Source organism: Bos indicus x Bos taurus, chromosome 10, assembly GCF_003369695.1.
Source record: "Bos indicus x Bos taurus breed Angus x Brahman F1 hybrid chromosome 10, Bos_hybrid_MaternalHap_v2.0, whole genome shotgun sequence".
Classification (NCBI taxonomy): Eukaryota; Metazoa; Chordata; class Mammalia; order Artiodactyla; family Bovidae; genus Bos; species Bos indicus x Bos taurus.
Genome location: NC_040085.1, coordinates 81,108,038 through 81,126,203, shown reverse-complemented (window position 1 = coordinate 81,126,203; position 18,166 = coordinate 81,108,038). Strand labels below are relative to the sequence as shown.

At 42.7% G+C, this 18,166-nt stretch overlaps 1 protein-coding gene across 4 annotated transcripts in view; it reads right to left on the bottom strand.

Moving 5' to 3' along the window:
* IFT43 (intraflagellar transport 43) overlaps positions 1–18,166 on the bottom strand; it is a 108,868-nt gene that overhangs the window by 47,867 nt on the left and 42,835 nt on the right. For all 4 annotated transcript variants that reach the window (XM_027552495.1, XM_027552496.1, XM_027552494.1 and 1 more), the window contains one exon: positions 11,122–11,186. In XM_027552495.1, the coding sequence (XP_027408296.1) occupies positions 11,122–11,186 (65 nt within the window). The remainder of the gene's footprint in view (positions 1–11,121; positions 11,187–18,166) is intronic.

Below are 18,166 nucleotides of genomic sequence, written 5' to 3'. Positions count from 1 at the left end.
GCAGGAGCAGTAAAGACAAAGACAAGAAGAGGTTCAAGCAGGGGGCTCACATGGGCATCTCCGAAATCCTCAGTAACAGGGCCATGGCGCCCGAGCCCTGGACACAGCTTTTGGAAACGGATGCACAATAACCTATCAAGACTTCCCTTCTCAACCATCTCATGTGCAATGGACTCATCTGATTTCATCCAACACTGGACACTCATCTCTGATACTTGATCAACCTCGCTGAGAGCTAAATAAATGTTCACTCGTGGTGCTCAGGACACCTGCAGACATTGCCAGGTCATGCCAATTCTGGGATCCCAGGGCAGCACACGGCTCAGGGCAGCATGTGGAAAAGAAATTCTCCATACTGCTAAACAAAATTGTATCTATTGATGAAAATTCTGAAGGTCAAGGGCTCAAGGATATCTGGTCCCTTTTTAATTACTGGAGCTCTGTAAGAAATGTCCAAAAGACTCAGTGATCACGTATGTACTGAGAACCTGTATATGTCAAGTGGTAAGTAATACAAATGCAAACGCAGCTGCCACTCTCAAACAGTTCAGAAAAAGAAAAAAAAAGAAAATGAGGAAAGAGCCACATTCGGTAAAACATCAGCAATGGGAAGGATGTTTTGTTGTGCTATTCTTGCAACTTTTCTATAGATTTGAAAATTTTCAAACTAAAAAGACTGGATGGAGTAGGGGAAAAGGCAGGATGAAAGGTATAATGAATTGTATTTCAGGCAACCAAACAGTTGGAGAGGAAGTATTTTATGGAAGAATTTCTAATTTTCTATGAGTGAAAATTAGAAAATTACCATATGACACCTGTTAATGAAATCACAGCTCAAGTCATCAGTGGGTACTCTGACCAGTAGGTGGGCGTCTGGTGGGCCATGTAACATGGAGGCCACACCCCTGACTCCAAGGACCCATCACAGCTTCACTGACAGTGGGAGCCGGGACACCTGTGCCTACGGATGAGATGCAGCGGAATGTGCACAACACGACCTGGGAAGCGCTCCTGCCAGATGGTGAGTCTGTGTCTAACCATCAGCTGACCTAGATCTAACTTCCAGCCTCACTGGGACATGGGGGCCAGAGGAGCAAGTCAGACACCACGACTAGGAATCAACAGGCCAGATCCAGAATGTAAGCTACCCTGTAGGACAAGTTTCTCAGAGGAAAAAAAAATCAATGGCGTGGGAGAAAAAAAGAGGCGGGTGTGGGGTGGGGATGGCTCAGAATGAAAGAGACTAAAGACATCTAATGACTATGTACAGGTGAGGACCTTGATTTGCCCTTTTTGTTATACAATCAACCATAAAAAGACATCAAGACAATGGAAGTGCTCATGAATATACTCTAGCTATCAGATGACATTAAGGAACCATTATTAATTTTGATAGGCATGATAATGGAAGGATGGTTAATAAACAAAAACAGTCCCTATCAGTTAACAAAAATTATCTTCAACAGGAATGGAAGGAGGGAGGAGGGCAATGACATTTTAATACGTTGTCGAGCGCCTCTGCTCATCCTTGGCCTCATAAAGGATAAAGGATTTTTCATACCCACAGTAACTATATACCATTATATATATCTAGCCCAGCACCTCCCCATCTCTTTCAAGACTTGGGGGCACTTAATAAAAGCTGAATAGAAAACTGAGGTTGGACAGATGAGACTGCTTGTGGCCGCTGGTGACAGCTCAGGGTCCTTGGCAGCTCTAAGCCGGGCCCCAAAGGCCCACCTATATCCTGCACACAGCACACCAGTGGGCAGGCTCCAGCTAACCCACCTTCGGCGACATCTTTCTAAGAAACTGACTTCTATGGGGATGGCCAGCTTGGAACAGAGCTGCTTTAAATAGGATAGAACACAGGTCTGCAACTGTGCTCACAGATCTAGGAGCCTGGCGGCTCTGAATTTTTTGCCTTTCACACTTTGGTAGCCTAATAAGAATTAACTACTCGCTGCTAACAAGAAGGTAAAGAGACTCTGGTATGGCAATGACACCGAGGGAGAGGACAGAAGCCCTTTAGTATTCTTGGAACATCTCTGCCATTAAAAAAAAAAAAAAAAAGCAAGAGGGAAAGAGAGAAGGAGGAGGGAAGGGGGCAACCTCAGGACCAGCACACGGGCTGTTCTACCGCCATCTTGATGTCCTTGACGCGTGCAGATGCTGTGGAAGTGGCTGGCACCAGAACGGCCCATGAGAAGGAACGAGCGGCCAATGGAGATTTATGTGAGGAGAGTGAGATGGACAAGGTAAAATTGTCAGGAGGAGTTGTTAGAAAGTAAAATATATTGTGACAATTCCACTCCTGCCGTTCATCAATAAACTGACAGATCATTTAGTGTCAATTAGGAGTGATAGATGGACAAGTCCCCATGATCCTGGGCCAAAATTAATGGCTGGGAGGGAGAGGGTGATTGAAAATGACGGCTGACATTGAGAGCAAAGTCCTGAAAGTCCCCGAGGGGCCATTACTTGCCTCATTCCTTTGCAGATCAATGCAGGGACAAACCCAAAAACAGACACTTTGAGACAAAACTTAATCAGACTACCTTTCCTTCCTCTCTTTCCCAAGTCTAGCTGACTCTTGTTCAGCTCTATTCCCCACTGGGTACAAGTACCCCACCTCAGACAACTTCAGAGCCGAGGCCAGCCTGGCTCCAAGATGGATTCTTTGGCATAGCTATGTCTGGGGTGTCGGGAGAGGGAACAGGCAGTGATTCCAGGTCTCGGGCCATTCCTGAATACAGCCCTTCCCTAAGTGGCTCAGGGGTGAGTATTTGGGTTCCAGCAGCCAACAGCTCTGGCCAGGGAGGTGGGCAACATATGCCTGCTTTCTAGCTTGGACAGGTTTATGCAAACAAAACAAAGTTATCCCAGAAATTCACACCCCTGTGGCTGTGGGCTGTGAGCCTCTCAGTAAACAGCCTCTTCCCTATTTCCCACTGGGGACAACACAGGCCTCTCTAAGCCTCATCTTCCTTCTCCCTGCCTTGTACTGGGATACCTTAAAAACTAGAATCTACCCAATATGGTTGGTGTAATGCACAGGTAAGGTGCAGCTATGGACTGAAAGTTTATGGCCCCCCAAATTCAAACGTTGATACCCTAATCCCCAATTCAATGGTGTTTGAAGGTGGGGCCTTTGGGAACTAATTGGGGTTAGATGAGATCATGAGGGTGGAGCCCCCATGATGGGATTAGTGCCCTCATAAAATAAGGAAGAGACATGAGATCTCTGTGCACGCACGCACCAAGGAAGGCCATGTGAACCCAGCCATGCTAGCATCCAGATCTCAAAATTCTAACCTCCAGCACTGTGAGAAACCAATGTTTGCTGTTTAAACCACCCTGATTATGAGACTGTTGTAGAAGCCTGAACTGACTGAGACAAGTGACTAGCACATCCCCAAAGAATTTAAGGGCACACTATTTTTAGTGTGACTTCTCTGTTCTAACCAGACTGACAATATGGTAACTGCTCCCACCCCCAAGACTTACACCTACACTAATCCTTTCCCATGATCCTCTTTGCCCACCAGAATTCCCCCAGCTTGACCCCCAGCTCCTCTTCAAGGGATTCCTTGACCACCATGATTACTCTCCTCTGACGTCACATCATAGAGGTTGGGCCACTCCATTAGTTTCTCACTTATGATGTGCTCTAGGTGATCCTGATTTTTGCACATGAAAATGCCTCATCTCCTCAACTGGACCCAAGTTCTTGCGGGGCAGAAAGCCTACTAACTCTCTGGACTCCCTGAGGCGCCTGCAAATAGCAGGAGTTCATGTTTCCAGCTTCATGGGGCAGGCCCTCAATGCAGCCCAGCAACTGCCTCTCTTATGGCTAGCTGATCCCCTTTCCTCTTTCTGCTTCCAATCTGTTCTACTAGGCTCCAGATGCCAGCTCTCCTTTGCTTGAACAAGTTTAACACTCAAGTTTGCCCTCCCACTTTGAAAATAAGAAGGGGAAAAAAAGAGGTCAGTTAAAAATGAAGTAGCCCCCAATTCCCTACTTCCCTCAGCCTTTCTTGATAACTTACAGGCCTTTCCAAACCCCCTCTTGTCCTGAAGGAAAAAAATGTCCCTGCCTCTTCCTGTCCAAGGTTAGTTAGCCTTTCTTGGAAGGTTTTATCCCATCCCTCAGGATCCTACTTCTTTACACCACCTCCCTTTCATCTGTAATCACTCTTTGCCAGGTATTACACACATGAGGCTCAACACAGATTCCTCCTTCCAAATACTGTCCCACCTGTGTCCGCACCTTCTCAGAGTAGCCTGTACCACTGTTCCCAACCCCCTCACTTCCACCTTCCTCTTCCACATGCTGTAACTGACTCTGGCCCCAACACAAATCACTATAATCACTTTCTCAAAGGCCCCTAGTAATCTCCAAACAGCCAAATCCAAGGCTCTGTCCTTGTCTTCTATTTGTACAGATGGCTCAAATTGCAACTGCTTTTCAACCTCTCCCCTAGACTCCTACACTGAGGAAATGATCTATATTCGCTGCCACCGGCTCCCAAGTCAAGTCTCTCTTTCTGCCTTCCTCATCTGATGACACCACTACCCAACCAGGCAGCGAGATCAGGCACCTTGCAATGACCTTAAACTTAAACCTTAAACCCTGTACCCAACCAATGGCACGTCTGTTAACTCTTTCTCCAAAATGTCTCCAAATCTCCTTTCTGTCCACGCTCATACCACTGCCTTGGTTCAGGCTCTTCATACAGAGCATCACCTCCCCAGTAGAGCTGCCAGCCTCGAGTTCAGGTCCCACACTGACACAGTAAGTGACCCCTCAGAACTACTGATCTCATCATTCATGTGTTCAATAAATAGTCACTGAGAGCTTATTGTGGACTGGCACTGTTTGAGGGACCTGGGGGCATGTGAACAAGTGTATGTCTCCTCCCACAGAGCTAATAAGACAGTAGAGAGAAAAAGACAATATGTGTATATGTGTATGCACATGTGCGGGCTTCCCTGGTGGCTCAGATGGTAATGAATCTGCTGCAAGGCAGGAGATCTGGATTCTATCCCTGGGTTGGGAAGATACCCTGGAGAGGGGAATGGCTATGCACTCCATTTTTGCCTGGAGAATTTCATGGACAGAAGAACCTGGCAGGCTACAGTCCATGAGGTTGCAAAGAGTCTGAGCAACACGCGACTGAGTAACTAACACACACACACACCATACACATGTATATGGACGTATGTCAGGCGGTGACTCTCCCAGCAGGAGGTGGGGAACAGTGATGAAGGGTGCTACAGACAGTGAGGTCACGTGGAGCCTGGGAAGCCATGGGAAAGACTGTGTGGTATACTTTTGCGGGGAGATGCCTCTGGGGGGTTCTGAGCTGTTAAAAGTGAAATGACCTCACCTATGCTGTAAAGAGGTCATTCTGGCTCCTGCAGTTGAGACTGAAGGAGGCAGAGGGAGGCAGGGAGGAGGGCCTGGCTCGAGTCAGCGCCAGGAATGATGCTGGCAGTGCAGACGACAGGTGTGCTTGAAGTTTAGAATGAACATGGTTTGCTGATGGACTGAACCTGAGTGGAGACGGAAGGGTCCAGCGTGATCCCAAAGTTCAGAGTCTGAGTGAAAGGGAAGGTGGAGTCCATTTACGGAGACCTGAGGAGGCTTGGGGAGGTGCAGACTAGGGGACAGGGTGGAAGGGGCGGAAGGGGCAGAAATTAAGAAGACAAATTTGGATACGTTAGGATTGAGTTGCACATTCAAGTAGAAAGGAGGTGTGGATGGCTAGATGCTAGTGGAAGGATTGGGATAGAGATACAAACTCTGTGCGAGGGTCAACAGTGTGCAGGTGATGGGAGAACACCCAGGACTGAACGGAGATTATGCCAAGAGTGAGCGCTGACAGAGAAGAGGAGGCTGGTGGATAAGCCCTGGGCACACTGCCATTGAGTGGTCAGGACTGGGTCATGGACCAAGGAAGCTGAACAAGGAAATCCTTTGAAAAGTAACACGGGAAATGGAAAAGTGCCTCCCTCCCAGGAGAAGCTGATCTGATCTGGAAAAATCTTTAATATATTCATTGAGGACTTAATATGAGATTCCCTTTTTTTTTCCCCCTTCTAAGAAGCAGATATAGGATTTGTCTCATTTCCATATTTCAAAACAAATTCCAGATAATACAAACACAAGAATCCCCTAATAACTTAGTAGCTTTTCACTAGAACTTCTCACTCCACTTCTTGTACTTGGTTAACATGAAAAACGGAGAAGGCAATGGCACCTCACTCCAGAACTCTTGCCTGGTGAATCCCATGGACAGAGGAGCCTGGTGGGCTGCAGTCCATGGGGTCGCTAGGAGTCAGACACGACTGAGTGACTTCATTTTCACTTTACACTTTCATGCGTTGGAGAAGGAAATGGCAACCCACTCCAGTGTTTTTGCCTGGGGAATCCCAGGGACGGGGGAGTCTGGTGGGCTGCTGTCTATGGGGTCGCACAGAGTCGGACACGACTAAAGCGACTCAGCAGTAGCAGCAACATGAAAAATGAGTGTTATGTTCGGCAAGGAGCAGTGTGGTACTTAATTATACATGAACAGAAAGACCACTGGAACAGAATCATGAGTCCAGAAACAGACCCAGGCACATGAACAGAAGTCGGCTATGGAGAAGGTGGGGAAGGATGAATGTTCAAATAAATGATGGGACAAATGTCACTTAGGAAAAAGAAATAAAACTGGATCCACACCTCATATCATACACCAGAATTAATTTCACATGGATGAGAGATCTAATTTTTAAAATGTAGATTTACATACCAATGTTCTCTTATGTCAGTCTCCCAACGCAATTGAAAACAACAACAACAACAACAAATGGGACTTAATCAAACTTACAAGCTTTTGCACAGCAAAGGAAACTATAACCAAAATGAAAAGACAGCCCACAAATGGAAGAAGGTATTTGCAAACAATGTGACCGACATGGGCTTAATTTCCAAAATACACAAACAGCTCATATAACTCAACAACAAAAAAACAAACAACCCAATCAAAAAAGTGGGCAGAAGACCTAAATAGACATTTCTCCAAAGAAGACAAACAGATGGCCAGTAGGCACATGAAAAGATGCTCAACATCACTAATTATTAGAGAAAAGCAAATCAAAACTACAAGGAGGTACCACCTTATGCCAGATGGTGAGAATGGCCATCATTAAAAAGTCTACACACAGTAAGTGCTGGAAAGGCTGTGGGGATAGGGAGCTCTTTGACACTGTTGATGGGAATGCAGAATACAGTATGGAGGCGCCTCAGAAAACCAAAAACAGAATGGCCACGTGATCTGGCAATCCTACCCCTGGGCAGATTCACAGACAAAACTGTACTTCAGAAAGATGCATCGCAGCGCTATTCACAATAGCCAAGACAGGGAAACAACCTCTGTCCATCAACAGAGGAGTGGATAAAGAAGATGTGGCACTTACATACGATGGAAAATTACTCAGCCACAAAAAGAATGAAATAACGCCATTTGTAGCAACACGGCTGTAACTGGAGATGATCGTACGAAGTGAAGTTAGAAAAAGAAAGACAAGTATCATGTGGTATCACTTACATGCAGAATCTAAAATATGACTCAAATGAACCCATCTATGAAGTGGAAAGAGAATCAGGGACATAAAAACTAAAATGGTAGTTGTCAAGGGGCAGGGGGTGGGAGAGGGGCGCAGTGGGAGTTTGGGATTATCAGACGGGTACACACAATGGATACACAACAAGGTCCTACTGCACAGCACAGGGAACTATATTCAATATCCTGGGATAAATTATAATGAAAAAGAGCATGAGAAAGAAGTGTGTATCTATGTAAAACTGAGGCGCTTTGCTGTACAGCAGTAATTAACACAACACTGTAAATCAACTATACTTCAATTAAAAACAAATAAATAAAATGTAGGTTTATAACATGGTCATGTTCCAGGAAAGCATGATCTATAAAAACAGGTGGCTGTGCACTTATGGTCAACTGACCTTTGGCGAGGGATGCACGAATATACAATGGAGAAAAGCCGATTTCTTCAACAAGGGGTGATGGGAAAACTCGATAGCTACATGTGAAAGAATGAAATTACAACATTCTCTAATACCATATACAAAAATAAAGTCAAAATGGATTAAAGGCAGGAATGTAAGACCGGATACTATAAAACTCACTGAGGAAAACATAGGCAGAACACTCTGACACAAAATTGCAGCAATGCTTTTTTTTTGGATCTCCTAAAGCAAAGGAAATAAAAGCAAAAATAAACAAAATGGGACCTAATTAAACTTAAAAGTTCTTGCACAGAAAAGGAGACCATAAACAAAATGAAAAGACAACAAACTGAATAGGAGGAAATATTTGTAAATGACAGGACCAATAAGCAGTTAATATACAACACATATAAACAGCTCATAAGATTCATATTAAAAAAAAAAAAAAACACCAAACAACTCAATTAAAAAATGGGTGGAAGAACTGAACAGACACTTTTTCAAAGAGAAAATGCAGATGGCCAACAGGCACATCAAAAGATGCTAGATATCACTAACCATCAGGGAAATGCAAATCAAAACCACAATGAGATACCTGTCATACCTGTCAGAATGGCTATCATCAAAAAAAAGGCACACAAACAATAAATGTTCGTAAGGATGTGGAGAAAAGGAAACCCTACACACTGCTGGTGGGAATATAAATCGGTGCAGGCACTGTGGGAAACTGAAGGTTTCTAAAAAAAACTAAAAATGGAACTACCATATGACCCAGCGACTACACTCCTGGGTATACACTCAAAAAGCAAAAACACCAATTTGAAAAGATACATGCACCCCAATGTTCAAAGCAGCATTATTTACAATTGCCAAAATATGGAAGCAACCTAAATGTCCATCAACAAAGTGACTGGATTAAGAAGAAATGGTGTACACACACACACACACACACACACACACACACACACACACAGAATGGAATACTACTCAGTCACAAAAAGAGCAAAATTTTGTCATTTGTAGTGACAGAGATGGACTCGTAGGGCATTATACTAAGTGAAAGAAGTCAGGCAGAGAAAGACAAATACTGTGTGATTTCACTTATCTGTGGATTCTAAAAAAATACAACAAATTAGTGAATATATCAAAAAAGCAGCAGACTCACAGGGAACAAACCAGTGGTTCCCAGTGGGGAATGGTGGTGAGGAAGGGCAACACAGCGAAGGGGAGTGGGAGGTCAAACTGCTGGGTGTAAGGTTCAAGGATGTATCACACAACACAGGGGCAGATAGCCAATATTCTATAATGATTACAATGGAACCTTTAAAAACTGCATAAAAAGCAGAGGACTGGCCTGTGGGCCACAGTTTGCTAAGTCTTAGTATATATAAACAAATAAGGATACATTAAAAATTTTATACATACACTTATTTATTTTGCAAAAAAGAAGTATAGGAAGGGTAAACCAGAAACTAATAAAAAAGTTACCCATAGGAGATGAATAGAAATGAGGTGAAAAGAATAAAGATGGGAGTAGGATATCTCTGAGTATATTTTTCTATATCATTTGGAGACAATAAAAAGTATACAGTATCATTTGTTCTTGCCAAAAACCCTTAATTTGAATCTAATCATGAGGAATCAATCAGCAAAATCCAGAATGTGAGACATTCTACAACTGACCTGGATTCCTCAAAAAAGTCAATACATTGGGTGAAGTTATGGTAATGGGGAAGGGGAGCTGGAAATATTTTAAAGTGTAAAAGATTCTAAAAAGAGATAGAACTACCAACACAATATATGAACTCTGATTGGCTCCTGGAACTATAAAGGACATTGTGGAGACAACTGGGGAAATTCAGACTATATTTTAAATATTATTAAATCATTATGAAATTTCTTAGATGTGACAATTATACGGTGGTTATTTGGAGAATGTCAGTCTTTAGAGATTCATGCTAGAGTATTCAGAGATCAAATATCATGATGATTGCATCTTGTTTTCAAATGCTTCAGGAGAGAAGAAAGCATATGTGTGGTGTGTGTCTATATTTAGAGGTGGGGAGAGGAACAGAGGAGGAAGAGGGGAACACTGGAAAAAAATATTTTTGATAATGCTATTTTCAAGGCAACAATTGCTGAAAGAAATTCAGAACAAAAGTAATACCTATTCTTTGAGAAAAGGAAATTCCTCTCCTGAGTTTATCTTTAGTTAAACTATATTGTTGGCCAAGTGCAGCAAATATATATACATATATATGTGTATTGGTTGACCATTCATCTAAGACTTAGTACAAGGGAACTGAAGGCCAAAATGATTTGTAATCCAGCAGTAACTAACAGGCAATTCCAATCTGTTTAGAAAAGTAACTTAAAGAAGAACACCAAATGTCAAAATATGGACGAACTTTTAAAACATTACGCCAAGTGGAAGAAGCCACTCATAAAAGACCACATAATACAGTAAGTCCCCAACATAAAACCTTCAAGTTGCAGACTTTCAAAGATGCAGACGTGTGTGCCAGTCCCTGTGTGCCAGCTGCTGAACTGCACTACTGTGCTTTTCAAGGTACTACATTATAAGATTAAACATGTTTTATTTTTTGTTTGTTTTTTTATGTATGTATTGTTTGTGTAAGAAGTGTTATAAACCTGTTACAGTACAGTACTATGCAGCTGGGTGTGTTAGGCGTGTACCTAGGCTAACTCTGTTGGACTTCTGAACAAGCTCTCAGAATGGAACTCGCCTGCATGCAGTGGACTTATGGCACGTGATTCCATTTACACGAAATGCCCAAAAATGGCATCAGAGTCAGAAAACAGGTTGGTAGTTGTCTAGGGCAGGGGAGCTTGCGGGGAAAAGGGCAGTGATTGCTAATGGGTATGGGGTAAGAAGAGGTGGTGATAAATATGGTCTAAAAGTGATTGTGGTGATGACAGTACAACTCTGAATACACTAAGAATGACTCAACTGTACATTTCCAATGGGTGAACTGTCAGGTATAGGAATTACATCTCAACAGAGCTGTTATAAGAAAACAGAAGAACGACACAGAAGCACAGCATTCCCCGTTCCACCCCAACCCTGAGATGCTGGCACTCACTTGGAAACCTTCACGGAGGCCTCTGCCCAGCGTCCTTGCCGGCGGGGTGGCTTGGGAGGGGGAACCTGCAAGGGACAGAAGCCACAAAACAGTCACTCAGCATCACCGTTCCAGCAAACCGGAGCTGAGGTTAAGGTCACCTAAACCCTCCTTCAACCTACCAAAAGCTTCTGAATAAAAACACAATACTATGAAACCTGCGTGCTTTCAGACCTTTCATACCAGGAGGGCAGTCTGGCACTGTCAACTGAAAGCCCTAGAAATGCTCGCACTTTCTGAGCCAACAATTCTAACCCCAGGAATTTATTGCAAGGAAATAATCAGAGAGAAATGTAATGTCATTTTTAAATATAGGGAATAACTGGAAACAATCAAGGGGGTTAGTCGCTCAGTCATTCTGACTCTTTGTGACCCCATGGACTGCAGCCCACCAGGTTCCTCTGCCCATGGGATTCTCCAGGCAAGAATATTGGAGTGGGTTGCTATTTCCTTCTCCAAGGGATCTTTCCAATCAGGGATTGAACCCAGGTCTCCTGCATTGTGGACAGATTCTTTACCGTCTGAGCCACCAGGGAAGCCCTCAGAAACAATCAAAATGGACATCGACAAGGAATTAAGTAAATCACGAAATACACATGTGAAAATACTATACAATAATGAGAAACTGTTAAAAAGAATAATGATATGAGTTAATGATATAAATGTTATATAATGTTACATTATGATATAAATGTTAACTTTTTGAAACATATTGCAAAACAGTAGGTACATGCTTCTGACTTTGTGAAAGAAAATCATATACATAATACCATACATGATTGAGAGGAAATCCAGGATAGAATTAAGGCAATTTTTCTTTTTTCTTATGTGTACATTTTCTAATTCTTTTTTTTTTTTTTTTACCAGTCAACTTATACCACTTTTACAAACAGAAAAGTATGAGACAGGCTTGCTTCAAAGATATAAAACTCAATCGGTGGGTTAAAAATCTACTTAAGTTATTTGGGCAAGAAGCATTCACTTGCAATAGATACATTCAGAAACCCAAGTCCAGGAATTCTTGTCTAACTATTTCAACTAAAAATACCAAGGTGGGAATTGACCAATCTACTGAAATACACTGGACAAAAGAGCAAAAGCCTTTCCTATTTTGAATGACCCAGGACTCATCTAGGACTGCTGAGTTACCAATTTTCTGTTTTCTAAGAACCTCACATAATCATAACTGCTGTTCTCAGTCTGAGGAGATTTTTAGATAAGTGGACTAAAATGGTGATTGACAAACTTTTTCTAAAAGGGCTAGGTGGGAAATATTTTTGATTTTGTGGGTTGCAAAGGCTCTGTGTCCGACCCTTTGGAGACTCCATGGACTGTAGCCTGCTAGGCTCCCCTGTCCATGGGATTTTCCCAGCAAGAACACTGGAGTGGATTGCCATTTCCTTCTCCAGAAACAAGAAGTGGGCCAAATTTTGCGGGAAGTATGTAGTCTGCAGTCTCTGGTGCTAAAATCACTGCAATATCCTTTCAATTTGTTGCTTAAAACCTAACTTGCAGCTTGGAAAAAATTTTCATTTATTTATTTTAATTGGAGGCTAATTAGCATACAATATTGTGGTGGTTTTTGCCATACTTCGACATGAATCAGCCACGGGTGTACATGTGTCCTCCCCCATCCTGAACCCCCCTCCCACCTCCCTCCCCACCCCACCACTCTGGGTTGTCCCAGAGCACCAGCTTTGAGTGCCCTGCTTCGTGTATTTTGTGCCCTGCTTTGTGTACTGAACTTGCACTGGTCATCTATTTTATTATGGTAAAATACATGTTTCAGTGCTATTCTCTCATATTGTCCCACCCTCACCTTCTCCCACATGGTCCAAAAGTCTGTTCTTTACATCTGTGTCTCTTTTGCTGTCTTGCATATACGGTTGTCATTACCGTCTTTCTAAATTCCATATATATGCATTAATATACTGTATTGGTGTTTCTCTTTCTGACTTACTTCACTCTGTACCTCATTAGAATGGACTCAAATGCATTCTTTTTTATAGCTGACTAATATTCCATTGTGTATATGTACCACAGCTTTCTTATCCACTCGTCTGCTAATGGACATCTAGTTTGCTTTCATGCTCTAGCTATTGTAAACAGTGCTGCAATGAACATTGGGGTACACGTGTCTCTTTCAATTCTTCTTTCCTTGGTATGTATGCCCAGCAGTGGGATTGCTGGGTCGTATGGCAGTTCTGTTTCCAGTTTTTTAAGGAATCTCTACACTGTTCTCCATAGTGGATGTACTAGTGTGCATTCCCACCACCAGTGTAAGAGGGTTCCCTTTTCTCCACACCATCTCCAGCATTTACTGTTTGTAGACTTTTTGATGGCAGCCATTCTAACTGGCATGAGATGGTACCTCACTGTGGTTTTGATTTGCATTTCTCTGACAATGAGTGACACTGAGCATCTTTTCACGTGTTTGTTAACCATCTGTATGTCTTTGGAGAAATGTCTGTTCAGTTCTTTGGCCCATTTTTGATTGGATCATTTATTTTCCTGGTATTGAGCTGCATGAGCTGCTTGCATATTTTTGGAGATTAATTCTTTGTCAGTTTCATTTGCTATTATTATCTCCCATTCTGATGGCTGCCTTTTCACCTTCCTTAGAGTTTCTTTCATTGTGCAAAAGCTTTTAAGTTTAATTAGGTCCCATTTGTTTATTTTTGTTTTTATTTCCATTACTCTGGGAGGTGGGTCATAGAGGATCTTGCTATGATTTATGTCAGAGAGTGTTCTGCCTATATTTTCCTCTAAGAGTTTTATAGTTTCTGGTCTTACATTTAGATCTTTAATCCATTTTGAGTTTCTTTTTATGTATGGTATTAGAAAGTGTTCTAGTTTCATTCTTTTACAGGTGGTTGGCCAGTTTTCCCAGTAACACTTGTTAAAGAGATGGTCTTTTCTCCATTGTATATTTTTGCCTCCTTTGTCAAAGATAAGGTGTCCATAGGTGTGTGGATTTATCTCTGGGCTTTATATTTTGTTCCATTGATCTGTATTTCTGTCTTTGTGCTGTATACTGTCTTGATGACTGTAGCTTTGTAGTATAGTCCAAAGTCAGGCAGGTTGATTCCTCCAGTTCCATTCTTTTTTCTCAAGATTGCTTTGGATAGTCAAGATTTTATGTGTTTCCATATAAATTGTGAAATTATTTGTTCTAGTTCTGTGAAAAATACCATTGGTAGCTTGATAGGGATTGCATTGAATCTATAGATTGCTTTGGGTGGTATACTCATTTTCATTATATTGATTCTTCCAATCCAAGAACATGGTATATTTCTCCATCTAATTGTGTCATCTTTGATTTCTTTCATCAGTATTTTATAGTTTTTTATATATAGGCCTTTTGTTTCTTTAGGTAAATCGATTCCTAAGTATTTTATTCTTTTCATTGAAGGAGACTATAGCAAAAATCAACAAAACTAAAAGCTGGTTCTTTGAGAAAATAAATAAAATAGACAAACCATTAGCCAGACTCATCTAGAAAAAAAGAGAGAAGAATCAAATCAATAAAATTAGAAATGAAAATGGAGAAATCACAACAGACATCACAGAAATACAAAAGCTCATAAGAGACTACTATGAGCAACTATATGCCAATAAAATGGACAACTTGGAAGAAATGGACAAATTCTTAGAAAAGGATAACCTTTCAAAACTGAACCAGGAAGAAATAGAAAATCTTAACAGATCCATCACAAGCATGGAAATTGAAGCTGTAATCAAAAATCTTCCAACAAACAAAGGCCCAGGACCAGAGGGCTTCACAGCTGAATTCTACCAAAAAGTTAGACAAGAGCTAACACCTATCCAACTCAAACTCTTCCAGAAAACTGCAGAGGAAGGTAAACTCCCAAACTCATTCCACGAGGCCACCATCACCCTAATCCCAAAACCAGACAAAGATGCCACAAAAAAAGAAAACTACAGGCCAATATCACTGATGAACATAGATGCAGAAATCCTCAACAAAATTCTAGCAAACAGAATCCACAATATATTAAAAAGATCATACATCATGACCAAGTGGGCTTTATCCCAGGGATCCAAGGATTTTTCAATATGTGCAAATCAATCAATCTGATACAACATATTAACAAATTGAAAGATAAAATCCATATGATTATCTCAATAGATACAGAGAAAGCCTTTGACAAAATTCAACACCCATTTATGATAAAAACTCTCCAGAAAGCAGGCATAGAAGGAACATACCTCAACATAATAAAAGCTATATACAACAAACCCACAGCAAACATTATCCTCAATGGCAAAAATTGAAAGCATTTCCTCTAAAATCAGAAACAAGACAAGGGTGCCCACTCTCACCACTACTATTCAACATAGTTTTGGAAGTCCTAGCCACAGAAATCAGAGAAGAAAAAGAAATAAAAGGAATCCAGATTGGAAAAGAAGTAAAACTGTTTGCAGATGACATGATGCTCTAGACAGAAAACCCCAAGGACATCACCGGAAAATTACTAGAGCTAATCAATGAATATAGTTAAGTTGCAGGATACAAAATTCATACATAGGAATCCCTAGCATTCCTATACATTAACAATGAGAAAACAGAAAGAGAAATTAAGGAAACAATCCCATTCACCATTGCAACTAACTTGCAGCTTTTTAAGAAAACATTCCTTCAATGTGCTGAAATACATTTAACTTCTGATGTTTTTATTTTACACCAAGATGCACTCCCTTTCCTGGTTCTCCCATAGCCTGCCAAGGATGAGCGCCATCGGGAGACTGGGCCTTTCTGTCGGGAGAGGAAGAACCTGCTGGAAAGGCCTGATGGAGGAGAAGCCAAGACTTGGAAAGCCTACATCCAAAAGACATAACTCCCGAGAAACCTAGGCAGTACTTTAGAGAAAACAATCTTGGGTAATGGCGCTTTGTACTCTCAGAAATGACAAAAATGTGGGAGTAGAAAGTGAACTAGTGCTTAGGTTCTCAGCAGGGCACCCACAGAAGATGAAGGAAGAGATCCCACCGTCAATTCCCAGTCCACACATCCTTTTTTGGTGTCTCTGCCACCCACACTCACCTGTCCCAAGGAGAAGCCTTTCATCCCAAGACCCCTCCTTCCTAAGACACAGCTGAGTGAACTAGCAATGCACTAGTCAGACCCAGTCAGAAACAATCCAGTTCTTGGTCCCAGAAATCTGGAATTGAAGCTCAGAGGTTAGGCTGCTCGGACCGCACCAAGTGCTGGAACTGTAAGGACCAGCTAGAATCAGAATAAAGCCAAATGGACACAAGCCAAAGTTGTGTATAAGCAGAGATCGGGAACCTTGTCTTGGTCAGCTCTTATTGTGCTTGCAAAGGTTAAAGAGATTGGAACTGAACCGTATCAGGTGCCTCCAGGAGGTTTTAAACCAATCTGGCTCACAGCTTTCTTCCCTATGCTTTTGCAGATAACATCCCACTCTCCTTTACCCTAAGGGTAGGACCATCTTGTGACAAGGGGCATTAATGAATTTGGAGGTCAAAAACTAGGAACCACAAGTTTGGTCTGGCCATACAGTGGCTTTTGTCTGTTTCTAAATTTAAATTACTATTTTAAAAACTGCAAGATTTCCGCACAAAACATCAGTTTCCGACTTCTCTCGGAAAACTGGACGCTCTAGTGGCTCTGGGGCTGAGCAGCAGCCGCCCTCTGGTGACTGGACATGTGCGTTCCGGTTTGCCACAGTCCCCACCCACCCTGCCTGGCTCCTTCCTGCCCCGTCAAGTGCCAGTGGACATCTATTACGATGGCGATCATGCTGCTGTTTCTCTTCCAGTACAGCATTCCCTCCGGTTCCTATGACAACAGGAAGTGGGAAAATGAAAGCTGTGTCCAGTGTTTTGACAAAAACGGGAATGAGCATATACTTCTTGGTTGGAAGTGGGATCTCTTTACCGCATCAGCGTGCAGACCGCAGGTGTGCCTGTGCCTAACCCTAGGCCTGCTTCACTTCCCCAGGCGCCCTGCCTGCCCCTGGGGCTTCCGGGTGTTGGAAGGACAGGAGGAACCCATGTGAAATCCATGGTGCCCACAGGGTCAAGAGGCCCAGATCTACCTGGCGCTTTTCCACCGAGAGCCTGCAAGAAGAGAGGGATCCTGCTGCCTCGGCGCTTTTCCACCGAGAGCCTGCAAGAAGAGAGGGATCCTGCTGCCTCGCCAAGGTTCCTCAACCTGTGTGTCACAGCCCCGCCTCCATTTTCTGCCATGGGGTGTGGGTGACAAGGGGGCAGGAGATGCAGACACCAAACTGGGGAAGGATTGTGAGAGACTAGGCAGCAGGGAAAAGGGGTATAAGTGATATCAAATGAGGTCAAGATGCACTCACTTGAGAAACCACTAACCTGTTGAGGGATTAAACGAGTGACTACATGGTAAGTGCTCAGAGCAGGGCCTGGCACATAGTAAGTGCTGGATCTTTACTGTTAGCAGCAGCAGCAGCATCACTAATGTCAATATAGGAAAGGTTAGACCACGTGTAATAAAATACACCACACCATCTGGGGGCAAGATTCCTCTGAGCCTGGCCTGAGCTGTCATTTTGATGATTAATCCATCATGTGGTTCATAAAGTTCCCTAACATTCCCAGGGCTTCCCTGGTGACTCAGCTGGTAAAGAATCTGCCTGCGATGCGGGAGACCAGGGTTCGATCTCTGGCTTAGGAAGATCCCCTAGAGAAGGGAAAGGCTACCCACTGCAGTACTGTGGCCTGGAGAATTCCATGGACTGTACAGTCCTTGGGGTCGCAAAGAGTCGGACACAACTGAGTGACTTTCACTTTTACAAGATTCCCAAACCCAAAATGATCTGCTTTATCCTCTTCAACTACAAACCTCAGAAAGTCACAGCCATTGGGAGGATGAGTGAGAATCCTTTCCGTCCAGAGGTCACACAAAGACACGGTTCCTCTCATCTTTCCATTCTGAAACCGTGGCAACTGCTAACCCAGCAGCTTCCAAACAGAAAGACCACCATCCAAG